The following is a 27,636-nucleotide window of genomic DNA, read 5'->3' as shown; positions in this document are numbered from 1 at the left end:
ATCAATAGCATAGAAAGAATGTATTTTCATTATTATTTCACTCTCAGTGAGGCCTTGTAATATTTAAAACTATTTCAGTTCTTCTGATTTATGTTGTGCATAAAATATTGTCCTTCATCTAAACAAACAAGATTATTTCTTGTTCAATAATGCTAACAACTACTGTCATATAATAAATATAAGTTACCTATTTGAGATATCTGATACATTAAAAACACAAATTCTTCAAGGCAACTGTTACATTCTACAGCCTTTCTCATAAGTGTACAAAGAAAAATTTATAAAACCTTCAATGAAAAGGTTGCATACATTGCAAGAAAAAATGACAACAATGCATCATGTAATGAAATGAATGTGTTAAGACTGGCAATGGATTCTCACTGAATACCATCAAGGTGTAAATGTTCATTATTCATCATCAACATTTATACCTATTTCCCATGTTGGATGAGTTATCACAACTCAAACCAGGACTTATTTTTGGAGTTACTGTAGTCCCAGATTGGTTGGAAGACAACTTGCTTATAGCTTCTATTTTTGGTATGGTTTCTATGGTGGGATTTCTTAACACCAGCCGTTTTACAAAGTGCATTGGGTACCAACTACATTGTCTTCACTCAAATGCCAGCCACTTTATCAAGTGTACTGGGTACATTTTAATGTGGTAGCAACACGAGAGGTTGCCATGTTCTTTGTGAGACTAAGAAGCCCTCTCTATGCAATGTTCTTTTCAAGGCACAAGTGACCAAAAGTGACAGAAGACAGTATCAAATATGAATATGATGGTGGTGGGGCAGTTTAATATGGAAGAAAGTTGAATAGAAAAACAGCATGAGCAACTAAATGGGACAGTGATAAAGATGTGTCATATTAGGAGAGAATGAGTGAGTGATAACAGCATGGAAACAGTAGGAGATGTAAACAATAAGGGAGAGAATGATAGCTAGTAGAAGGTGATACAAGAGAGTATTAAAATATAGACAGATCTGAAGATATTCCTCATTAAATTAAGGTTTCCTATTTGTACTCTAGTACTTACAAATAAACTTTTGTTCACTTCACATAACTCCCTTCTAATCAAATCTATACCATTTCAGTTCACATTTTACTTTCCAAGTTTCTTTGAGTTAATTTTAACTTATTTTTTAGACCCATCAGATGCATTTCTGTTTTGATTATATTTAATTGAAGAAACCATTGCACAATATAATTCTTTTGATGTATGAAAAATGCAATTAATTTTTGATATGCTGAGAAACTTTTTAAAATATGGGCAAAAGGAATTAAATATATTTTCAGTCATCCGTGTACCATACTTTTGAGTTTTTATCTCAACTAAAAGATTTCAGAATAATTCATAATCAAAACCCAACCTGATTTTCAAAACTAATTTAGTTAGTGCATATTTACATTTTTATGTTAGAAAATTTTGAGAGAGTATCATACATAGGAAAAAAAATAAAAGGATTCACAGTATCTACAATGAAGTACAATTGAACTAAAATCTGGTGCAATAATGGCTACATTGGCACAGCTATAACAAAACAAAAAAGAAACCTATACTTAAAAATGCGTATTTAACATGCAAGAAGAAAGAAATAAGGAAGCATATATATATATATATATATATATATATATATATATATATATATATATTATATATATATATATATATATTATATATATATATATGCCAAATGCCAAAGAAGAGAGTAAATTTGGTAATAATTACCATTGAAGAAACAAACAGAACAGCCCATAATCACACATTCACAAGAACAGAGAAATACAATATCAAAAACTTCTCCAATACTTTATTGAACAAAAATAAGACAATAAAAAGCTTACAAAGAAAATATTTTACATCTGCTATTTAGACAAGAACAACATCAAAATATAAATAGTTATACAAAAACCTGTAAAAACTCTTAACAGTAGCATTATTCTCTTTTACTGGCTTCAGTCATGGACTGTAGCCATGCTTGAGTACTGCCTTAAAGAATTTAATTGATCAAATCTACCTCCGTACATTCTCTTTTTGCCAAACTGCTTAGTTATGGGTTGCGTAAGCAGACCAACAGAGGTGGTTATGCAGCGAGAGACAAACACAAAGATATGTATATAAATATATGATGGGCTTCTGTGCAGTTTCCATTTACCAAATTCAATCACAAGGCATTGATTGGTTTGGGACCACAGCCAAAGACACTTACCCAAGGTGTCATATATGGTAATGAACTCAAAACTACATGGTTGTGAATTGATATTCTTAACCACACAACCAAGTTTGTACCTATTCTACAAAAAATTTTAAAAGAAAGTTTATAAACTAAGTTTTAAAAATTCAGAAATAAAATACTTCTCAGAAAACATGACAAAAATAATGAAGCTAAAGAAATATGATAGAAACAAACAATGAGATGCTGCATTCTAAGACAGACCAGTTGTGAAGACATCAATATTTGTGCAATTAATTAAGCAAAATATCACTTGCAGATGTGTATACACTGAGCTTATGAACAACAGAAGACATAGTATCAGGCAGAGTTAACAAGCAGGACAAGACATAAATATACAAAAAAACTCACCCTCACCAGAAGGGTTGCCAGGGTGATGTAGATGAGGTTGCACACTGCTAGGTGGTGGTGGAGGGGGTGGGGGAGTTTGTACAGACTGCCTTTTACAATGCCATTTCGATTCTAAAAAGGTATTTGTGGAATACTGTCAACACTTGTTTTGATTATTCATAACAAAATAAAAATTATTACAATTCATTTTCTTTAAAACCAATAAAATTAATTTATATATAAAAAAAATTCTCTATCACTTTTGAAGCTTTCAATAAATGAAGAACACTCAAAAAACAATTCTTGTTAACTTCAACATGAAAGCAAAGTATCTTAATTACTTGAAAGACATTGTTAAAAAGAGGGGAAGGTTTTTAATGAAAATTACAAAATTAAGGAAATATTCATTAAACTCACTACACAGTAAATTTGCAGATTATACATAAACACACAATAATTTCTGATTAAAAAAAATAGTTAAAAAAAAAATGCGGACATGCATAGGGATCAATTGTTAATTTTAGCTTCCAAAGAACAAATGGAGAGAATAATTTAAAAACTGGATTATTTAAATTAAGACGTCATATTAAACAAATTATGAACCAAATAGGTGCAAGTGACACACAACTTTTATTAAACTAACTTGTGACTCGCAACTATAAATTATTTGATATAGGATAATTTCTTAATAACTTTTTCCTTATAATGTAGATAAGAAAAATGGCTTTATATAGCTATGGTAAGACCTCACCTGGAATTTGCATCACCGGTCTGGAACCCCTATCTTGCCCTGGATATTAATCGTCTGGAAGCCGTTCAGCGACGTGCAACCAAAAGAATATCCTCCATCAGGCATTTGCCATATTCTGAACGCCTTACTTTCCTGGGCATGGACACATTGAAACTCCGATGTCTGACAGCTGACTTGGCACAGACACCCATAAAATTATTAACCATCTTACAAACAATAACTCTGAGCACCTTTTCAGACTCCACCCGTCTAACACCCGTGGACATATTTATAAAGTCAGAAAACAGCACAGCTCCCATGACTTTCGGAAACATTTTTTCACGCTGAGAGTTGCTGAAGCATGGAACAAACTGCCGGCATCAGTTGTTAGTTGTCGGAGCACTGCATCCTTCAAAACTTCCATGCTTTCTGAGATTCGCCAACACTACACCTGATTTTCTCCCCTCCATACACACACAAGCATGTATCTGACTCATACATTGTTCGCTTTCCAGACATTTGTACATTACTGCATATACTTTATACGCACTTTCTGACATGTTGTGGTGCACCTGAGCACTGTATACAATAATTTCATTATTATAAGAGAGACCCAATAATTTAAAAACTAGAAAATACTCATAATTTTTGTACAAATGTTTTATCAATAATGTAAAATAAGCTACACTTGATTACATAATATCTTTCTGGAAATTCAAGTGCTTAATTATTATGACCAATCAAAATAACATGTCTGACACAACAACTATAAATTTTCTATAAAATATTGAACTGAAAATTCATACCAGTTTTGTTTTCCTCTTCATCGCTTTCTTCAAGACCAAATTCTTGCCGTAACCTTTCTGTGAGACTCATAGGTTTTTCTGTCCATCGTGACTCAGACTTTTTGTCTCGATGTTCTAATAGGAATAAAATTCAAGTAAGAGAAAATAATTTTTCACTAATCAAGAATTATTTTATTTCTGTAAAATAAGGAAATTAATACATGAACAATTCAAGTGCAACTAATAGTAGCAGATTTTGAAATTTCTTGTGTACAAGAAACACTCCCAATTGTAATGAAATTAGAGAACATGACTAAATGAATTTCTATTTCAGTAAGAAATTTGATATTGGAAAATGAAAATATTTTATATGCAGTTAAAAACAAAACAAAACAAAACAAGAAAATCATTACCAAAACTGCCACACAGAATAGAGAAATCAATTATATCTATTTTGGGGCTTCACCTGAGTGTCAGAGCTGAAAAGTGATGGTTCTCCTAAGATTGATAAAATAAAATACCATTAGTAACACTGAGGTTCAGAAAACCAATACCTTCAACCCTTGTTAACTCTTTCATTACCAACCTGGCTGAAACTGGCTCTGGCTTTGAGTACAAATGTCTAGTTTTCATAAGTTTTGAATTAAATTCTTCCACCAAACCTTAGTCATAATTTATGTCCCTAACACTAGCTGAATGATAACTAAGCTATTTTACTAAATTCTTTGTTATATTTAAAGTAATTGAAAGGAACACAGAGCATTTCAGAATAAATACAGTAATGAAAGGGTTAAACAAAAAAAATAATTAGTTGCTTTTCTAAGAATTTTGTTATAAAAAAAAAAAAAAAAGGACTGCATTGTAATACTTGATCAAATATCAAATTTCCTCATTAAATTTTCTTTTTTAGTTACAAAATAGCAAATTTAACAAATTATATCTTAAAACTTGCTTTGCAGACTATGTGAAAGAGCTTTGTATTTTAATCATTATTTCAGTCTTTTTTAGATTGTTACAACAAAATGGTCACCTAAGCCCTGTCTCACTCAAACAGGGAAACTAACTAAAATACATTTCAGAATTAGATTAACAAGAATAAATTGCAAAATACCTTTTACTTCTGATGACTCGTTTTCTTTTGCAGGACTAACAGGTTCAACAAATAAGGGGAGTACAGCTAATGTTGGAGCTTTATCAGCTGGAACTGGAGTTGACTTTGTTGACACCTTGCCTTGTGAGTATGCAGAAGCAGCATTTGGATCTTTCTTCTCTTTTAACCTTTTACGATATTCTAGCAAGCTGACCTGATGAAAGAGTAAGCAGCATTAAAAAAAAGCAAAAACATTAACCCTTGTCATTAAAGCAAGAATCAAAAAAATGTAATTTATACAAATTGATATTAAAAATGTGTACATTTTAAACAACACTTGGAAAAATAAAGTGCAGTTGACTTTGTGATTTTTAACCAAAATTTACTCAACTGAAATTTTGTCAAAAATGAAACTAATGACTATATATTCCTGGAGAGAGAATAATTCTATTTACAATAAACATTAATAAAGTGGAATGTTAGGGTGGTGACCAGTTGACAGAGAAACAAAGTTCTTATTTAGTCAAGTTTTGACATTTTGAGTTCAAATTACAAAGACTGTAACTTTATTATTCTTTTCACAATTGATAAAATAATGAAATTCTGGGGTTGATTAAATCAATAATCTTCCCTCAAAGTTAGAAATCAGTAACAATGTGGAAAGCATTTTACCAAAAGTAAATATCACTGAATTATGACATGCTTATAAAATAATGATAGTTGATTCAAATGCAAGTAGTAGCTGAAAATTCAAATTATTAATCTTCATTGTCAGAGCTTAATTTTTTGGAGACAAAAATCCCTAAATGGCAGCATTTTAATGAGATGCAAAAAGAATGTTTTTATGTAAAAAGGAGTCAAATCTCAAAACATAAGATGTATTAAAAAACGTTTCATCTCTAAAGATGATGTTAATAATTTGAAGAATTAAAATCTTATTAGCAACAACTTATCTGAGACACTTAATGAAAAACCTGATGTGCCTTTTTCTGAAGTGGTATGGACTACAGAAAAGACAGTATTCATCTCTAGCATCAATACTACTAGTCACATTTCTTTGTAGTTGTGCACAAGTTTACTGGCTAAAGAGTTTGCCTTTTGTCTGCGGTATATTTGTGGCAACAAATAACTCCGTAAATGAGTGAAACAAGGATTTCTCCCAAGAAAAAACTGTAACCAACAATGCTAGTGCTCACCAATCTAGACATAAACTGAATGTCTGATTAATCTCCCTAATTGTAAATGAGCATTTTGAGGTGCTTCATTGTATATCAATGGGCAATATACAAATTGTCAACATTGTTTAAAGGTTGACTTTTCCATACATGTGCATGGATCAGACAGAACTTTGGTGAAGCAGGTTTTCTATGGCCAAATACCCTTCCTGTTGCGAAATCTCATGTTTTCAAGCAAAGTAATATTTCCTCATGGCCAAACATGTTTTTCACAGAAGATTGGAAACAAATGACACTTGTTTTACAATCATTATGTAATGTCAGGACATGGATAGATACACACAGACTTCTTTCAGTTTCTGCCTACCAAATTCATCCAAAAGGTGGATTTGGTAGAAGGAAAACTAGTTAACCACAAAGCCATGGCTGCACCTATCTAAGTTTAAATAACTGCAGAAGCAATACCAGACCATTGAAAAAAGTAACTATGACTGCTTAATGCAAAAGACCCAAGAGCTAAACACAGGCCTTATGAACTCTTACAACAATGAAAGAATATCTTCATTGTAAGTTTTGCAACAAGATATTGATGACAGGATGTGAAGGATTCTTTTTTTATTTTTAAAAAATTTCTGTTCAAATGTTATTAACAACTTTTTATTACATAGTACTGTATTGGGATTAATTCTTTTTTTCATAAGAAAGAAATCAGATTTGGTCAGAGAAGGATGGTCTCTGCTATGTTGAAAGTGCAAGGAATAACATTATCCTTCAAAAAGTAGCATCAACTGTATATATATATATATTATATATATATATATATATATATATATATATATCCTCAGTTGATGCTCACTGTTAAACAGAAAAAAATTTAAAAAAAGACCATGCATTCAAAATTTGGACTGCCACTTGCTCAGCCCTGATTGAGTAGACATTCCATCTTGTCTCCCCACCATTAAAGCATAGTGCATCCTAGACAATTTAGGTATCACTTATTAAAAAAAAAGCAGACAAGATACGATGAGGCAAATTTGGTTGCTATTTCTAGCAAAATGAACAACCACATAAAGAATATGTTTTGACACCATATTCAAAATAATCATCTCAGATGTAAGAAAAGAATATTGAAATATTTACAAAACACAAACAATTCTAGTTTAGAAAAAAAAACAAAAAAACAAATAGAAAAAAAAAACTGCTGGACCACACAACTTCAAATAACATTCTAGCTGAAATTAACTTGTAATGTTTAAAATAGGTGAGCAAAATAAATGCTGTGAAGAAATTCTAAAGATACAGCATGTGTGGCATAACTATAGATGACTTTGTTGCTTCATAACTTCCAGAAAAATGGATACATTTTAATGAAACTTGAACAAATAATTGCTTAGACCCTATAGATTGAGTGTATGCAAATATTTGTTGGAAAAAATTTTTCTGAGGGGTTGGGTAGAGGAGCTTCAGAAAATTCAGACAACCCAACATTTTCCCCCCTCATAACTTTCAGGAAAATGGGTATTTCTTGATAAAATTTTATACAAATACAGTGCAGATTATGATTACAAAGAAATTTGTTGGCAAAAGATTTTTTGGAAGGAGGCAGAGTTTCAGATCAGATGGCCCAAGTTGGAATGAAAAAAAAAAATTTGAAAATTTATGATTTTTCCCCACTCCTGTCCAGACCGATTTTAGCCAATTTTTTTTTTTCACTATACACTTAAATTTTTGGTTAAAAAGAAATTTAATAATTTCAGAGGAAAATGTGTGATTTAAGGGAGATCTGGCTGTTGTTTCTAGCACATCCAAAAGCTGATGTTTTCATGCGAGGCCGTGTATGTGTGTAAGAAAAAAAATTTTTTTCTAACAGAAAATTATACTATCAAAATAAACAATCTTTTCTATCACTTATTAACATCACTGGATAAATACCAGCAATAATTTTCTCAGGCTCTCCAATATTTTAGAATTATATAAACAGAAACAATCGGTGACAGTGAGTGGGGCTAAAAAAATCATTGCATATTTTTGAGAGAGAAAAAACGAGGGTGGTTTTGCGATGTGCTAGAAACAACAGTCAAATTTCCCTTAAATCCCACACCTCTGAAAAGATAAATTGTTTTTTTTTTAACCGAAAAGGTTTCTCCCATGTTTTTTAAGTGCTAAGTGGAGGGGGAAGGCCCAAATCGGTGAGTGAAAAAAAAAAATCCTAAAAAATTTTTTTTTCTTTTTTCGTAAAAAGATGTTTCTCATCATTCCGAAGACTGTGCTGAAAAAGAATTGGGAAAAAATCCCCGTCAAAACGGAGAAATTCCAACTTATGTGGGTCGTCTGATCCGAAACTCCTCCCTCAGCTCTCCACTTCCAAAATATTTTGCCTACAAATGTCTTTGTAATCGTAAACTATAGCGTTTGAAAGATATTTGTATAAAATTTTATTAAAAAGTACCCATTTTCCTGAAAGTTACGAGGGGGAAAATGTGTCGTGTGAATTTTCCGAAACTCCTCTCCCCAAACTCTCGGAATTTTTTTACCCCAATAAATCTTTAAATACACTCAATCAACAGGATCCAAGCGATTATTTGTTGGAAGTTTCATTAAAAAGTATCCATTTTTCTGCAAATTACGAGGCAACAAACTCGGTGGAGTATACATCTGTAGTTATGCCGCGTGCGCAAGGATTTCTAACAGAAATATATTCTATCTGCAAAGACATCTAACATCCTGTTACACGTATCATTGGTAGAGAATGATTAGGTGGGGGAAGGAAAGGAAATTGTGAGGTTAAATGCAATTTAATGGGAATTTTATACCAGTTGCTGATTTCTATAAAATATACCCCTCAAACAATCCTCCAATGCTTTACAAAAGTAAAATAACTAAGTTGGTTTACTGTACGAAAAAAGTTTCAGTCAAATACTTTGTTTCGGAGAATGAAAAATTTCTAAAGGTAAGTTTTATTTGTATACTCATAAATACAATTTTTATCGAGATATCATTATAGGTTCTTTTGTATTCTATTATTACTGAGCGTGTGCGTGAGAGAGAGAGAGAGAGAGAGAGAGAGAGAGAGAGAGAGAGAGAGAGAGAGAGAGAGAGAGAATGAGAGAGAGACAGACAGACAGACAGAAAGACAGAGAGAAAGAAGGAGAGATAACAACACGTGGCTGAAAAATACCTAGCACAAACTTCAATAACGCGATAGCGTGCCAGCGGTACTCTACGTAGTCGCTCGAGCTGCCAAATGCAGATCTCCCTCTCAAATCACATATTAACGTCTTAAGAAAAGGACTTATTGGATAACGTAGTTTAAAAATACATTATGACGGATTCAAAGACGATGTGATCATGATTGGAATACCTTTGGTTACCCAGACCTCGGGCGAAACAACGTGATCGAAGCAATACGTAAATGGACACTTAAGGGAGCTCGTACCAATTACAACTAGAATGACAGAAACCAGGTAATGTAAGAGGCAATTTATTTCTTTTTAAAGGAATTCCGTGTGTCTACACGAACATAGATTGATTTTGTTTTTCATTCTGGCTTCTAACCACCACCACCACCACCCCACACACATGCGAATCAATCGCTGAAAATGACATGATGTAATTATTTTCACCATCTTCCTTAAGACACAGGGGAACATTTTCTGAAGTTTCACGAAAACTGAAAATGTACCCACTTTATATTTCATTTCCAAGTGTCTGAAGACGATTCATAAATTTGTTTTTTTTTTTTTTGAGAACTACCCTAAGATTGTGAGGGCCCCAATTTTTGTTTTAATACACACGCACACACACACATTATATATATATATATATATATATATATATATATTGTATAGAGGGCATTATTACACATAAATGCCTCACACTAAGAGGCATTTATATATATATATATATATAATATATATATATATATTGTATAGAGGGCATTATTACACATAAATGCCTCACACTAAGAGGCATTTATATATATATATATATATATATATATATATATATATATGTATGTATGTATATTGATTGAATAATGATTGTCAAGCGTTTGTGTAAACTTCAACCCCCCATCCCCGTAACAATCAGAAAAAGTACACGTGATCGCCGTTGGTAACGATGACCGAAAAGTTACATGGAGAAATAAAGAGAGCAAGGGACATAACTGATATCAAAATTCAGACAAATCTGCAAAGAAATATGAAAATGTTTACTGAGAAATATAACAGCTGGGCGGCAATAACCGTTATGCCACTAACCCTGTTTTTTTATACTGCATGTCACTAACCAACCACGTGCATGTATCTACATATAGAAAAGGTCAAGTGAGCGTATCAGCTACTGCAAAATTTGTGATCTAGTTCACTACTAACGTTTGTTTATATTTAAAAGAAAGGTGTGACTGCAAAAGCAAATGGTATGACTGATTATTTTTCATAGTAGGTATTAATTATCTAGAAAAATATGTGAAGATAAATTTTCATTTTCCAACAAAGCTTTTCTCCTATGTATTCGCCCGACTTACTGGAAGTAGTAGTCTTAACCACCCCTCCCACCCTTTCTTACATACACTAATCTTTGAGCAGAAAATAATAATCACGGATCTGCTGGATCAAGACTGAGTTTGGGCTATACAAGTACAAAGAGAAAGAAAAAGGGCAGGGAATTGGGTAGATCCCCACTATTTAAAAAAAAAAGTATTCTTAACGGAAATTATGATTCTGAAAATACTTTTTACATTTTTGTTTCCTAACTTCGTGCCCTTTTCCTTTCACCAATAAATGCTTTGTGCCGATTCAAATATTTATGACGGAAAAATCGGATCTTGTGAATTTTCCGAAAGTCCCCTCCCCACCCCTAGGGGTCGTCAGCGCCCATTTTTTTTTGTTCATATTCATTTTCTACACACTTGTTAACACCCCGGGGTTGGTTAATTTTCTATTTTCTTTTTTCCGGGTGAAGGTCTTTATATTGACCTCAAAAACTTTATGCGAGTTTCCCATTTCCATGCGAATGATTTAAACCGCAAAACTAGAAATGATAACAGTTAATATAAATGTATATAAAATGACAATCGTTAGTAGAGTTTAAAAAATCGGTTTATTTATTTAATTGCAAGCACAATTTTAGCTATTTAAGCTAAAATACAGTCTTTTATTTTGCAACTTCGATTGACGAGATGTGCATTTAAGCTTTTTTATGAAACATTTTAAATAATTAGGTCTATAGCAAACATCAAAACAGTGCTATAAATACCGATTTATTTCCGACAAATAAGTTTAAGCAATGAGTAGTCCTATACATAGGACTGATTTTTGTCACTTTCTCTGAAATTGCTACTTTGGAGAGAAAGATTATTGTGAAGTTCGATTCGAAACTGGACTCCACACTGCACAACACACTGGGTGTTATCACAGTTTCATGTCGACAAAAATCTCGAGTTGCTCAACAGTAACTGTACGGAAGATCGCTGCCTGATTGATCCCAACATCCCCTGCCAACCCCGGAGGGCCAAGAGTACAGCGTTTCCTTCATTCACTAACTCATGTAAGGAGTGCGGGCTAAAGGATATGGACCACACCCCACTTTCGGTCCTTTTCTACAGAAACCCACTTTTTCGACTGCGGAGATAACGAGTCTGCAAAAAAAAAAAAAAAAAAATCCGCATTTCAAAATTTTACCCCCCCCCCCATTTTTCACTTTTAGAATTTTTTGGGGGGGCAAAATACGTAGAAAAGTATGGAGATTATGATTATGAAAAAAAAAAGTTGTAAAATTTCAATTAAAAAAAAAAACATCGTTCCCCTCCTACTAAAATAGCAGACAAAAAAAGTATCTGAACAGAAAACTCGACATGGTAGAAACAGCAGCTAAACGACAAATCACGTTTTCAAAATTTTAATTTCCCCCATCCCCATTTTTTCTTTGCCAGTGGGGTGGAGAGGAGGACAATTCATTTTGTTGCCGTGTGCGTGTGTACCAAAAAAAATTCTTACTCCAAAAGACCCTCAACTACATGTTCACTTTCACAGATGCCCTGACGGCGGGGAGCGGTGTTTATTTATTTTTTGGAAATTGAAATTTTACAAATTTTTTTTTTTCAAAATCACAATCTCCTTATATTGCTACATATTTCGCAAGCCAAAAAAAAAAAAAAAAAAAAGTGAAAAATTAGGTGGTGGTGGTGGTGGTGGGGTGAAAATTAAAATTTTGAAAATGCAGTATTGTTTTTGCAGATTCGGATTCCCCATTGTCAAAAAAAGCGGATGCGGTCCATGTCCTTACCTCCGCCCTAGGGTGCTTAAATGAATATTAATTCAGCCTCAGTACTTGACTGGTAATTATTTTATCGACACAGGAATAAAGAAAAGTAAAGAACTAAATTACTGTAGGCATTTTCTCTGACACTCCCAATATTCCACCATATATTTAATAAACGGTAAATGCGAGGAGTGTATAAAAACAGTAAAGGTTACGCGAAATACCGAATGCTCTTAAATACCGCAGCCTCAATACACAGACAGGATGATGTCGAGATTCACACACACAATATTAAATATTTATGGAAATAGCATGACAATAAAATTGAAAACAATGTGGTACTCGAGATTCAGTTGTACATTATCGAACTTCTGTGACCGGGAAATTAATCTGTCTTTTTTCCTCACCTTTCGTAAATGTAAGTAAATTTCTGAGCTATCGTTTTGGTATTTATTTCTTGTGTCCTCGAAATAACTCCGGGCGTCTCTATTTTTACCATACAAGCAAATGTCTTGTTTTATAAATATAATCGTACAGTATGCCATTTGCGTTTGCATCTGCACTAAATTAATGTGCGTGTGTGTGTGTGTATGCATGCATGCATGCTCACACGCACATTCTCGTTGTTCGGGATGTTGAGAGAATATTGAATCTTATAACGCATCAAAACAACTTTTGATGAACGAAAAATGAATGTTGGAATTGTTCAATATTAAATAGGTAATAATGGGTTTCGATATTTTGTTTGTAATGCATACTCTATTTAGAAACAACATGTTTGTATGTATATATGCACAAGCAATAAACACAAAACAGATTTTGTCGTGTTCCTGGACAAAACAAAAAAAAAAAGATTTTCAATCACTTTTATATTATAAACAGCAGTGAAAAATAACGAATATGAAAACAAAAGCATAGGAATAAATGAATATAAATTAGCGTAGTACCCTGATGAACACGAAAGAATTCTCTGAAAAACATATTCCATTTATACCCCGGTCATTTAAAAAAAAAAGAAGTCCCCTACAAGGTAATAATTTGATTTAATATTTTTATGTGGGCATTGTGAAATAACAATTGAATACAAAAAGTTTCACTCCTTTCTTTTTTAATAAGTGATCCATTTAGTTTTGCTGAAAGATAAAGCCTGCAATACTGCTTAAAGCAGAGAATCGTGTGTTTACAAATAATTGTTTCAAATGTTGGCACATGGTCAACAATTTTAGGAGTGGACGTTAGTCGATCACGTCGACCCCAGGGCTCAACTGGTACTTATTTTATAGATTCCGAAAGGATTAAAGGCAAAGTCGACCTCGGCAAAATTTAAACTTGAATGTAAAAAGTCAGATTTTGCTCGATCCACTAACGATTTTGCCGCCTTAATGTTTACAAATAATAATTCCATTTTCTATCCAAAATTGGACAATATATTTAGTTACGCCCCTTTAATTGTAGGTAAAAGTAGCCGACGATTGACTTCGCTTTTCCAAGCCTCTGGGTTAAGAACTGGGGAAATTTAATCAGCTGTTCCTTCTCTCAAAATATATGGTCTCGTCTTTATAATAGAAATAATAATTATTATTCTAAGCTCTTGTACTTTGCTCTGTATCCAAACAAGGCAGTTAAGCAGACGACTGATACCATTCTTTATGGTCTGTCTCTCAAGTAGTTCGTGTGCAACTGCTAAAATTGCTGCCTACAACACCTGAAGAAAGTTACCTACCATTGCAACAATTTGGAAAATTCATATGGACCAATTATACTAGTCAACAAGAGTATGATAGATATAGCAATTATGGATATGAAGGCAGGAGAAAGCTTATGGCTCAATAGAAATCATTGTTGAGATACTTAAAAGATCTGGTAGAATAAGATTTGGCCTAGTTAACCAGGTTGTACAGGAATGTGTTATACACAACGACTGGTGTAGCAGCATTATAGTCAGCTACTACTAGATATAAATAGAATTACAAACTTGGTCCTAGCCAGTAGGAAATAGATAGGACATAACTCCTGTCAGGTAAATAGCCCTGATTCATACGTAGGAAAGTTGCAGGCAGGAATTCCATATAGTGTACCCAGTGCAAACTTAGACACACGAGGTGCATTGGAATCACAAGAAGGTAACAGAGAAAGTAACCTTTGTATGTAAACGTGCTCAAGCAATAAACACTAAGGGCACATGGAAAATAGATTTTCTCAAATATCCTTAGACCCATTTCTTTTTCAAATCCATCCCTCATTCTCAATATTATTCCTTCCCACTTTATTTTTACTGATTACCCTTTCTGAGCTTCCCTGATCACCCATCACTCCCTCTACTTGAAGCTACATCTTAGGGCTACCATGCTCTCTCTTAACTATCATCCTTTCATATCTACCATTGGTGGCCTCTCTCCACCTCCATTTCCATTCACTATAACCACTCCTATGTACCTCTGACACTGTACATATTCCACCACCTCCACATTCACATTGCACTTCAACTCTATTTTCCTCCACCCATCCTGTACTGCCATTTCTTTCATCTTCATCACACCTTATAATATTTATCACCAACCACTCCTCCGTCTCTACACCCATCTCTAACTTGTCACTTCCTGATTCTGCGTCCATATTCTCTCATTTTGTATCTTGAGAATATATTCTGACACCTGGCCACCACCACCATCTTCTTTCCAGCTATTCACACCCACTCGTAATATAATGCAAGGTAGCTATGTATCTCCTATATATCAAGACATGTATGCCGGTCCCTCTATCATATTTTACCCTCTCAACACCTGGCATTAAATCATTTTCTTTACTCCCAACCTTTTGTTGTCTTGAGTTACTTGGCAACTTCAAAAATGTTGGTACCATAGAAAAAAAGCACCCTATAAAGTGGTGTATTAAGGGCATCCAGTCAAGGAAATTATGCCATAACAGACATTGGAGTTTAATGAAATCCTCTGGCTTGTTGGATCCTTTCAAACTGTCTAACTATGCTAACATGGAAGATGAACATTAAATGATGATGAGTACACATTATTAAAGATATGTTTTAAAATTTTTTAAGAGCAAGGGACTATGTATATTTATTATGTTAGTGGCTGCTCTTAACGTGTCATCATTATCATCATTTTATTGTCTACTTTTCCATGCTTACATGGGTCAGACAAAACTAAATCAGAGCAGAAATTTTTTCACAGCTGGATGCTTTTTCTGAAAACCCTCAACAACTAATTTCTAACCAAGATAATATCGAACAACATAACACAAACATGATTATACAGAGAAATGAAAACAAATGACATTTTTAAATGCACCTTTTGTTTATAATCAGCAAACATACAAGATGAAAGGAAATATGAATCCATGTATACACACACCACACACAGATTTCTTTCATTAAATCCACTCATAAAGCTTTGATCAACCCAGTAGAAACCAGCTATCCAAGGTGCCATGCAGTGGGGCTGAACCTGAAACCATATGGTTAGGAAGTAAACTTACCAACCACAAAGCCATGCCTGCACTGCACTTAGTCCGTAACATTTATGTAAACTTGAACAAATACAATTATAATTACTACGTCTACTTCTGCTAAATTAAAGTTCTTGACAAACTGAACATAAATTAAACTTATTCTATTTTTGCATAGTTGCCACTTAAGAGACATAAGTTTATTTCCTCTACTTAACAACAAATTGTCATCCTTTATATAACTCAGACAAGTACTACATTTTTCTATCATTCAGATATAGAAAGACAGACATAAAAAAAAAAAACCATCTTTACTTCCATAATTACTTTATTCAAAGAGTTCTGATTTATATGATCTTCACCCTATTTGGTTCTTTGAATATTCACAAACTTCCTACAGAATACTTCTTGGCAAGATATGGATTTCTATCTTTAGAATAAAAGGCAATGCATTAGTTACATTTACCAGAACACTTGTTGAACCACAAACAACTTATCTTTTTGAGACCACAGCAAGTTAATTTGTTGCTGAGAGCAGATAATTCTACCTTGCTGTTGATAACTTATGGGTCTTTCAGAGGTTGGATGATAAGAAAATTGTAGCTTCTTATAATAAATGGTGTATGAGAATGTAAATAAGATGAAAAGTGAAAGTTCAATAAACAAACGCGTGCAAAAAATGGCTCATTTCACTCTTTGGGAAAAAAGTTAGCTGGAAGAGCATCAGAGAAGACTGCTTAATTCCTTGGATTTGTTAGTTCATTTTATGCCCATTTTTTCCATTCAAGCATAGGTTACATGAATACATATCATCGAAGCATCATTTATAGCTAAATGTTCTTCCAGTTGCTAATTCTTACCTGTTTTCAACTAAGGGATATTTTATTCCACTTATCTTTGAATGTGCAGAGCCAGCAATGAGAATGACAACAAATTCCAGTGCTTGTAGCTAAGTGCTTTTTCATGCAACATACTGAATACAAAAATTCAGTCACACATACACACACATTTCCTTCTATGGAATTCACTCATGAGCCATTGATTGGCCTGGATCTTACAAGTATAAGGTGCCATGCAGTGGGACTAAACTCAAAACTATGTGGTTGAAAAGCATACTTCACAACAGAGTAAGGTCTGCTGGGACTGAGAAGGGCAATGCTTATGATACTTTATAGAGACTTTAAAGCATGTAGGAGGAAACTTTAAAGCATGTAGGAGGAAATTCTAAGACAGGAAACCTGAATGCTTGCAACAATATATTCTACTAAGGGGCCAGGCGATGCTGTAAACGGAAGCAACATGTGAAGTCTCCTGACTACTATATTTGTAGAAATATTTAGAGAAAGTGCCTTTCAATAGAAAGCTTGTTTTATTGGCAATGTGTGGCAGGGTTTTGTAAAGTTGTAACTTAATTAGCCACTGTCAACTCACTTAAAAACTCCAGTTGTTATTTCCTTTAGAGTGAATTCTTTTAGCTAAGTAAAAGCCGAAATGTAACAAGTTTCAAACAAGTGCTAATTTTCTGACCCACACAGTTTAGGAGTTAGATGTTATTCTGGACTACAATGAGTTTGGTTTTGAAAGAAAATACAAATTCTCATTTGTACATTTAGTATATACATATACTTATAAAAAGTACTGAATTAAAAAAACAAAAAAACCAAAATATAAATAACAGTATTGACTAAGTTATACAGTGTTCATGGAGATATCATTCCACTTGAGCTTCTCAATGTATCTGTCCAGCATTTTCTGAAACCCTCACAACTTGATATGTCAATTGTAGCTTAAAAAGGACAGGATTCACTGTCACAATTATTGGGAAAATGTAGATTTTTAGCTCAAATTAAATAGTTATATTGCACTAATAAATATAATTTAGGAATAGTTGATGGCTACAATTTTTATGCAAGATAAAAAATAGGGTTTTAATTCTTCAGGCAACTGAAGATATAAAGTATAAAGATTGCACCCCTGGATTGATCAACGTAAAGAAGTGAAAGTCTATTGACTAAAAGATGTTGCAGAGATAAAAACAGATTTTTAAAGGATGTCTGAATTAGGGATTTTGATCCAAATAAGATATTCATATAATAGCAGAAAGGTATAAACTCTGTTGATGTTAGTTTCAAATTATGTTGAAGCTATCCAAATATAACAAACTGCACTGAAAGGTGTCTGAAATAGTGCTGCAATCTTTAATCTCACAGGGACCATTTATTTGTATAACAAGAGAGTCAAAAGAGACTTGGGTAAAATAAATAATTTTGATGAAGAGAGTATTAATACCTTGTGTATTTCAGAGGTGGTCAAACGACTTTCATTATACATTTAGATAATTTTACTGTACTTTGACAAATATTAACTCCAGAAATATTGGAATGAATGAAATATGAGTAAAATAGAATAGCAACTGAGAACAATGGATTTCATAACACATGCAATTATATTTGAATGCTTATTTTCACTTAACCATTTCATCACCATATCTCTATTGAAATACACAGATATTGTTTTTAATTTTCAAAATTTGCCAAGAATTTGGAGGAATTTCATAAAATAACTAAATTTCTAATTATTAAAATAGTTTGGAAAGTAATTTAATGGAAAATTTTTAAAAATAAAATCGAACAATTTAAAATTAGAACTGGAGGTGTTCTCTAGTGGGTTGGTATTAAAAAGGTTAAGTAAAAAAATGTATTAAAAAAGCGTATGTCAAGAAGCATACAATAGAATATTGGACAAGTTAGAAAATAAATATATTGTGAAAAAAAAATTGTCTAAGATACAGCAAACATGTAAAATAAAACTGAAATGTAATATTAAATAATTAGAGGGAAATATTTTACATTTTATTAAATAATTGTTTCTAACAACCTGAAATTCGAGAAAGGAAGTTAGTTGATAAAATTGACCTCAGTACTCAATAGGTACTTCATCAAATATGGAGGGATGAAAAGGCAAAGTTGAACTTGGAAGTAAAAGAGCTTGAACAAATACAACCAACTATTTTGTCTGCTGTTCAAACAATATGTACTTACACACACACTCTCTCAAAATTCACTTACCCAAATAATTTATTTGATTAATGAAAAAATATAAAAAAACCAACAGCTTACAACTATTATACAAGAACAGATTGGGCAGTCTTAATCCATTTGTATGTTGAAACATTATGCATGCACAGTGGGTGCTATCAAAAGCTAGGACAACAACAGCACCTTACGATGAAGGGACAATTGTTAGTGTATTCACTTTAATACTTTAGGGACTGGTTGATAGCATTCATTCTGATCTACTATATTTGAAATGTAGGTTGAACAAAATCATATTCATGACTTGAGACTAAGGATGAAAAAGATACCCTAAAACGTTGTTGCTCTTAGTTTAATGACCTAGAAATAAAGTATCCCACTTAACAGACAGGATCCATCTTTAATGTTTTCATCAAAACTACAATGTTAAATGTCATTGGTATAATTCTATTTCCTCTTCTTAGAACATATCACAACTGATAATTGATTTTATAATTACAAGTAAAAACACAAAAAAGTAACAAGATGAGACAATTACACAGATATCAGAAATGTGTTTGAATCCCTGAGGAACACCAAATTTAAATTTGGCTATCAGCTGCAATTTATTAAACCCAACTGAATGTGGAGCTTATCACTGAAAATGCAATGGAAACTTAGTATTGTGTATGCTATAAGGGACGTTGGGTTATAGTTGCACTACTTACCAGGTACATATACAGTGATTAATGATAAAATAGCACCATGATCAATTAAACAATTTTATATAGAAATTTGTAAAAAAATAAAGGGCTAATGGCTGCATAGATTTTGCCCAAAACTCACCTTTTTCTTTGAAGGAGCTTTTGTAGGTAGAGAGGATTCTAGAATTAAATTGGGTGCAGGAACAGTAGGTAGTACAGTATTTATTAATGTATCTATCTCTACTGGTGCTGGAAGTTGTCCATAATTGGCAACATTTGTAGAAGTATCCATATCCACTTCATTGCGAATAGAATTTTCTTTTTCTGTAACAGATATTCTAACACTAGTACACAAATCAGATTGTAGGTGTGTTGCACATGAAGTGTTCTGGTGGTGAGTTTCTCTGATTTTAGAGTCTATACTCTCACCAACACCAACTACATCACTGGCTTGATTTCTGCCATCTTTACCCGCTTGTGGGGAAAATTGACAAGAGTCTCGTCGAATAGGCAGCACACTGCATTCAGACTTGGGTACCTCTTTTTCTAATGAAAAATGTATATTTGTTCCACTATCACATGTTGGGGTTTCAGCATGATCAACAGAATTTTCAAGTACATGTTTTTGTGAGTATTCAGATTTTACCTCATTAATACTAGAACTTTTATCATCACAGGTCTCTTGAATTTTTTCCTTTTTAATTTCAAAGGGATGAATGTCTGATGAATTCTCTTTTTGTTTTTTAAATACATTAGAAAAGTTTGTGAAAACAGGTTGGACAGCAAGAGAGTTAGATGCCATTGCTTCTGAATGCTTTATTTCTCCTTCAACATGATCCTTTACAGAATCATGAGATAATGTAGTCCATGTAGAATTTTCTGAAAGAGGTTTTGTATTTGTAAGCTCTTTTGTTTCACATGCAATTTCTTCTTTTATAGAATTTTGTTCAAAATGGTTGGCACTATCAAGAGTGTCTGGGTTTTGATGTTCTGTAGTTTCACTCGCATCCAGTGTTTCGTCATCTTCACATTCAGATTTTACATGATCAGCAGTCATTGATTGTAGAGTTGTTACTTGTGACAAAAGATTTGTTCTAGAATTACAAGATGATACATCAACTGCACTGCATTGTTCTGCAGCAGCAGCTAAACTCTCCAATCCTTCAGGCCCACTTGTCTCTTCACTGTCAGATATTCCTCGAGTAGAATCACTGTAAGGTGGTGGTTGGGATTCACATGTATCACTTTCTATTAAGTCCCTGAGTTCTGATCCCATTCCAGAATAGTTAGCTTCAGCTGAGATCAATTTGTATTTCTAGAAAGATGATAAAGTAAAGAAAGAAAATTATCAAAGAAAAACATAATTCTTAACCCTTTAGTGTTTGCATTATTCTGCCAAAATTAATCCTTTTTTATCCAAATAGTTTTGAACTAATCATGCATTGTTTTGTAGCTATGAGGTAGCTGTTAATTTTTAAAACAATATTGTAGGGTTGGTGTGAGAGACCAGATCTGGCCAGTTTGAACATAAAACAGGCAGAATACTTTTGGCCGGATATGGCCAGTTTAAACACTAAAGGGTTAAATGTTCTACTGTTAAAATATAATGTAATTATATTTGGAAACTTACAAAATGTTAATTAAATATGGAATGCTTGACATCATTGTTTTACATACCCTTTCCATGTTGGTATGGATTGACCACTAGATCCAGTAAATAAATGTTGGAATGTGTACATTATTTACATTTGATGGATATTTGTCCTCATCTTGTTTGTTGTTAACACAACGTTTCGGCTCATGTACTCTCCAGCCTTCATCAAGTGTCCTGGGGGAATTTCGAACTTGGGTTTTCATTCCTAAGGTATTTTTCCAATATTGTTATTATTATTATTCAGGTCACTGCTTGGAATCAATCTTGGAATCTTGGGGTTAGCAGCCCATGCTCTTAACCTCTACGCCATACACCTACGGGCATATGGCGTAGTGTTTAAGAGCATGGGCTACTAACCCCAAGATTCCAAGTTCAATTCCAGGCAGTGACCTAAATAATATTGGGAAAATATCTTAGGATGAGAACCCAGGTTCGAAACTTCTCCAAGATATCTCAAAAAGGCTAGAGAGTACATCAGCTGAAACGTTGTGTTAACAACAAACAAGATAAGGACAAATATCCGTCAAATGTACATAATTCCTCATCTCTCAAATATTGGAATGTGTGTTGACGTATAAAATAATTACCTCTAAATGCAGATCTTCTGGTGGTGATTTTAATTGCTGACTTGACTTAATATCAGAATCTTCAAAGCTTATTGAGTGAGCAGATGTCGACGGTACATCGAGGTTAGATGTCTGTGATGGTGAGGATGTGGACGGAGTAGACATGAGTGGCTGATCTGATGACAGAGACTCTCTAGCTAACCTTCGTTTCTTCAGTGGAGTGACAAAATCTGCAGTACAAAGTTGTTTTTTTTTGTTGTCAACAAACAGGTAAAAATCAGAAATATTTTATTGCTTTGTTTATATCTTTTGTTAATTAGAATAAAGGTATTTTACCTGCTTGAGGAGAAGCTCCAGGACTTGGCATGGAGGCAACAGCATTTGGACTTGCCACATCACAGACTACAGAATTGATGGGTTGAGGGGAGTCCTTGCCACTGTCCATGCCAGTAGGACCAGTCTCATGCATAGCTTGACGAAGCCAACGCTAAAAAAAGGAAAACAAAAAATTTCAATTTAATTTTTAGGTTCCCATGTTCACACATACTCAAGAAAATTAAAACCTTTATTTTCTCTAAACAAATGGCATTAATTTTACAGATAAATTAAGAACTGCTAATAAAGATGTTGATTAAGATATAGTTAGAAGTATTTATATAGTTTAATAAAATTCGTATATTGCTCACATTAGTATGAATTACATAACTATGTAACTGTGTTGGAGCAAACAACTTACAACTAGATATGGTTTTAATATTACAATAGAAAAAGTAGTTGTCTTTATTTTGATCAATACTGAAGCAATCAATTCAACTTAATTATTTTAATCACTTGTGTTTTGAGTTGATACACACATTCCTTGTACAAGAAAATCATGAGGCAGTATTTTAGTAAAAACTTCACCCCATCATTATTTATAATTATATTTACTTACTTTTTTAGCAGATCCAACACTTGAGTCCATTTTACCAGAAACTGAAATGTGACTCATTCTCCGATGAAGATGCTCCAATGAGCTACGTGGACTATGGAAGCAAGTAACAAATGCAGTTTCTTCTATGTTGACCTCCAATGGTTCTGTTTTGGTAGCTGGTAATACTGTTTTCGTATCTTTGCCTTCTAGCCATTCACTCATCTAAATAAAATAAAGAAATGAATAATAAAATCTATGTTTAGAAAAGTTTCTTATTCAAAATTTCTTACTTAAATACATAACTGAATAAAGGAACACAAAAACGTTTGGAAAATATTTGGCATCATAAATTTTCATTTTATAAAATTAAATTATGAAAATAACCTACTTTCTTGGTTTTGAACTTGAAACTTGATGGTGTATTTGAAATGTCATTTTGTTGATTTATATTTTGTGGAGCAGACTGTGGTGGTGGTTGAACTGGAGGAGTTTGTGAAAGGCTTGATGAAAGTGAAGTAGTTGGTGTTATAGTAGTTACAGTAGTAGGTGCCGTCACAGTTACTGACTGTGGGCTAGAAATTTGTCCAGCAAGGGTAACTACCAGAGAAGGGGCTACTGCCAGTGGAGATGAAAGAGCTGTTGTTTGATTGCTACCCATATTGCTATTTTCATCTTGAGACAATGCTGCTTCAGAACAACTGCCGCCACTGTTCACTCGGCTGCGTCTAAAGAAGAGACAAAAATCCACCAGGGATAATTATGAAAATAAAACCCAGAATGTAGTCACTAATATTGCTCAATAAAAAATTTGAAGTTGGAGTAATAACAATGAGTGGTTAACAAAAATATAAATATTCATGTTTTTATCTTTTATGCCATTTTATATATAATTAAAATAAAAAAAAAAATACCTTCTTGTTGATATAGAATGTGCTTTCTTCTTTTTCCTGAAAAGAAAGAAAATATAACATATGACAACTTTTGCAATAGCAAATCTAAATACAAGTAATTGAAATCACACACAGAACAAAAGTAAATGTAACAAATTAAAATTGAAGTGTCTACTTTATAAGAAGCTTACTTTGTGCTTGGGGGTTTAGATAGTGTAGAAATATCAGGTTTAATATCTTTTAGTTCTACTTTTTCCTCATCCTCCGGTGACTCCTGTAAATGTAAAACAAAAATACTAAAGAGTGCTAATTTCATGTTTAGATGAATTGCTAAAATGTAATCATTTGCCATTTATTACTTTTATTTAAAAATTAGCATTAAAATGAGTTATTAGCTAATATTCAAGGAGTTATACAACAAAATTTTATAAAAGCTAATCGTGAAAATTACTGAATTATCTATCAAACTTAATGTACATAAGACAGGTGTACCATTAAAGGAAAAACAGAATGAAATGCTGGAATCTGTCATCAAAGAAATCTAGGAATCAACATGCCATCAGCTAAATTAAATAAACTTACTTGCATACATAAACACACAGAAACACATACAATAATTCATGATACAAATTAAACAAAATTTGTCACACATCTTACAGGTAAATTTGTCCATAGTGAAACATTACAATCAAAGTGGGAAGGATAAAAAAAAAAAACTCCAAAATTTCACAGCAGTCAAATTTGTAAAATAATGTTGGACAGTATAACTCAATTGTTTATGTAGTGAAATTACTGTTTTTGCAAATGTACTAACGAGATCTGCACTGGAATTCTCATTTAAATAAGACTATTTAGCTGTCTTCAGGTGGGTTGGTAACATTCTCAGTCAGTTATGACCACATTGGTATTGAATGGGTTAAATGGTACTAAAATGCTTGTGCAAAATATTGAAGTGGTGCTTCAGCAATATTACTGGAACTAGGATCTTAAAAACTAGTATGCTTCTTTTAAATCTCTTAAAAATTTAATAAAATACACTGTAGATAGATATTCTATGAAATACAAAAGTTAAATGCAATTCCAACATACTCTTTTTTTCTCTTCTTGACTTTTCCGAGCATTTTCAAGTCTAGCCAATGCTTCTTTTCTTCTTTCTTCTCGTTTTTCCAGTTTTTCAAATGCTTTAACAATTGCTTCCATTTTCCTCTCTTCTCTTGTCTATACAAAAATTATTTGAAATTTTAATAAAAGGATGAAACTGAATAATAATGTTAATACACTTCTATTTCTAGTTCTTCATTCATAGGTATTTCTTGGAATCCTTTAGGCAATACAGTTACCATGATCTTATGAATGATGATAGCCTGAAAAGCTTCCAAGTGAATCACACTAGCAAAGTGAGACAGACTTCAGTAGCCAAAATTCTCAACAAAAATAACCTGCATCTAAGGATGCACTATGATAAATCTAATACTGGATATTTACAGAAATATAGCAATACATTCAAGAAAACTAGTTACCATGAATTTGCACATATATTGTTTATCTTGCTGAAGTGTCTCCTTTGATGGCAATGTAAGTTAAAAGATTTTTGTAATATTTTCATAAAAACATTTAGATTTCTTTCTAATTAGAACCAATAAAACATTTCAAGTTATCTATATCTACCATATTTACAATACAAAAGTATTCAGTTAGATAAAAAAAAACATTCAGTTACTAATACAAAAAAGTGACTTACCATTTTTCGAGGAGGTTCTAAATTATCATCAATAGTTGGAGATATTTCACCTTCCACATGGGTGGGTAGTGGTGGAGCAGCAACAGCGGCATCAACAGCAGCTGCTGCAGCCGCAGCTGCTTCTGCTTCTGTTGGGGTTGGTGGAGGAGGCAATTGTAACATAGGAGCATCACTATTGCTATTGTTAGATACTGCAATAGCTGCCATAGCAGCATTGGGGGCCGTGGCCACTGCTGCCAAATCCTCAAGAGTGCATGCTGATTTAGCTGGCATAGTGAGTGGCATAGGAGCAGATGGAATTGGAGGAAGAGAAATAGAAGAGACTGAGCAATTATTTGGAGATGCTTGAATAGAAAGTTCAGAAGAAACAATAGAAACTGGTAAAGAAATAGTTGGGGATAAAGAGGTACCTGTGGTATTAGCATGAGTATAAACCGAGGATCGAGAAGCTGGCTGAGAAGTTTGAGAAGGAGGATATAATTTTACCATAGATGTAGGAATAGAGGGAGAAGAAGGGATAGTTTTATAGATGACATTCGCATTGGAAGAGCGTGGAGGCTAGAATAAAAAGAAAAAATGTCTCATAAAAATCATTAAAAAAAAAGAAGTAAAATTTAGAATAAATTACACTTTTTGGCACTTCTTCATAATTACCTTACATCACATGTAATTTTTTTGTTGGCTCTTTTGATACAATTAAATAAAGACTATATATATAGAACAATGCTTCTTCCAACCTGTATTTCCATGAGATGTCATTTAGAATTACTCAAGAAATAGATACTTTAGTTATATGCAAATGGCTTTTTTTAAGTAATTTTGTTATATTTTGTATTTGTAATTTTCTTATACATGAATGGCATATTCCTTAAGACAGGGAATCCTGCTATCTGCAGGTAATGAAGTGACCATACAGAAAAATAACCTCTTGACAGAACTGAAGGGGAATTTAGTTTAAACATCATGATGTTTGATAGATTTAGCACTTCTAAGTATTTCAGAGATAGTTTTGAGATGTTTTATATAATGGTTGATGAAAGAGAATCATTGCTGGAGAGTTATTGCTTATTGACTACATCTATAAATACACAACCAAATTTTTTCATTGGTCTTCCTTGCTTACTGATGACTAAAATGGCCGATTTGTAACAAGGGTATTTACAAATATCAAATTACAATTTATAGAGAATTCGATTGGAAACTATGGACAGACCTTACAATAGAAGTTAGAAAAAAACAAAATGGATTGCTGTTTTCCAATCTAATATGTGATACACATGGTTGTGAATTGAGGCAAAATACTAGGGGTAGCAGATGTTGGTGATAAAAATTGTCAAAAAAGAAATATTCATCAGAAAGAATACGTGCTTTGAGAACAGTAACTGAAACTGAAAGAAACTAGTATTCATATGAATCTGCATTGTGTAAGAACTTGAAACATGAATGCAGAATAGCATAAGAAGCTATGTTAAGAGTGAAATTATATATGTGATAAATGACTGAGCAGTTCCTTACTAATTCAGGAAGATTTGGAGGAATTAATAAAACTACAAAGGAAGCTTTCTTTCTCTTGACTAAAAGGGATGCAAACACATTACAGCTAGATTACATACAGGATTTCATATTATCATGAACAATAGTAATAAGTGATGTGAAGTGTGCTTAAAATATTCTTAACATGACAAGGTATAATCATTTACATTAGAAAATTCAATTTGTAAATCTTATTAACAAGGCCACATTGCATTGGAAAACCTGTAGAACCAGGCAAAAATGCAAAACAGCAGAATGTGGAATACATAGTGGTTTAAGATACCTTATTGAATTTATATAGCATATATATGAAATTAGGTTATGATCTACTAGAAAATGTTATTTCACAAATAAAGTTATATCCTATGAAAAAGAAAAGAGAAAAAAGTTTCGACACTGGTTTTCTTATTATGTATATTATTAAGTGTGTCATACATTTTCTCCTTCATTTTATTTAAACCGTTTTTTTCTCATACTTTTATTTCAATTTGAAATGGAAGTTAATGAAGTGCCTATTAATTAAACGTGTTACGTTCATTTATCTATTC

General features: G+C 32.8%; 1 protein-coding gene and 1 long non-coding RNA gene across 5 annotated transcripts in view; one reads left to right on the top strand and one right to left on the bottom strand.

Annotated features, from left to right (window-relative positions):
* LOC115229957 overlaps positions 1-27,636 on the bottom strand; it is a 70,571-nt gene that overhangs the window by 4,537 nt on the left and 38,398 nt on the right. For 2 of the 4 annotated variants that reach the window (XM_036499411.1, XM_029800216.2), the window contains 12 exons: positions 25,556-26,113; positions 24,904-25,032; positions 24,006-24,088; positions 23,836-23,871; positions 23,313-23,649; positions 22,946-23,146; positions 22,348-22,498; positions 22,033-22,241; positions 19,934-21,106; positions 5,194-5,386; positions 4,104-4,217; positions 2,589-2,699 (listed from right to left, as the gene is read on the bottom strand). In XM_036499411.1, the coding sequence (XP_036355304.1) occupies positions 2,589-2,699; positions 4,104-4,217; positions 5,194-5,386; positions 19,934-21,106; positions 22,033-22,241; positions 22,348-22,498; positions 22,946-23,146; positions 23,313-23,649; positions 23,836-23,871; positions 24,006-24,088; positions 24,904-25,032; positions 25,556-26,113 (3,295 nt within the window). The remainder of the gene's footprint in view (positions 1-2,588; positions 2,700-4,103; positions 4,218-5,193; positions 5,387-19,933; positions 21,107-22,032; positions 22,242-22,347; positions 22,499-22,945; positions 23,147-23,312; positions 23,650-23,835; positions 23,872-24,005; positions 24,089-24,903; positions 25,033-25,555; positions 26,114-27,636) is intronic. The other 2 variants (XM_036499412.1, XM_036499413.1) reach the window with 2 other exon arrangements.
* On the top strand, positions 9,473-23,091 carry LOC118761480. The gene is made up of 3 exons (XR_004997410.1): positions 9,473-9,811; positions 22,045-22,281; positions 22,954-23,091. It is a non-coding gene; the product is annotated as an uncharacterized LOC118761480 (long non-coding RNA).

This window comes from Octopus sinensis, unplaced genomic scaffold (assembly GCF_006345805.1).
Source record: "Octopus sinensis unplaced genomic scaffold, ASM634580v1 Contig13942, whole genome shotgun sequence".
Classification (NCBI taxonomy): Eukaryota; Metazoa; Mollusca; class Cephalopoda; order Octopoda; family Octopodidae; genus Octopus; species Octopus sinensis.
Note: the sequence above shows the minus strand (reverse complement) of the source record. Positions and strands in the feature narration are given on the sequence as shown.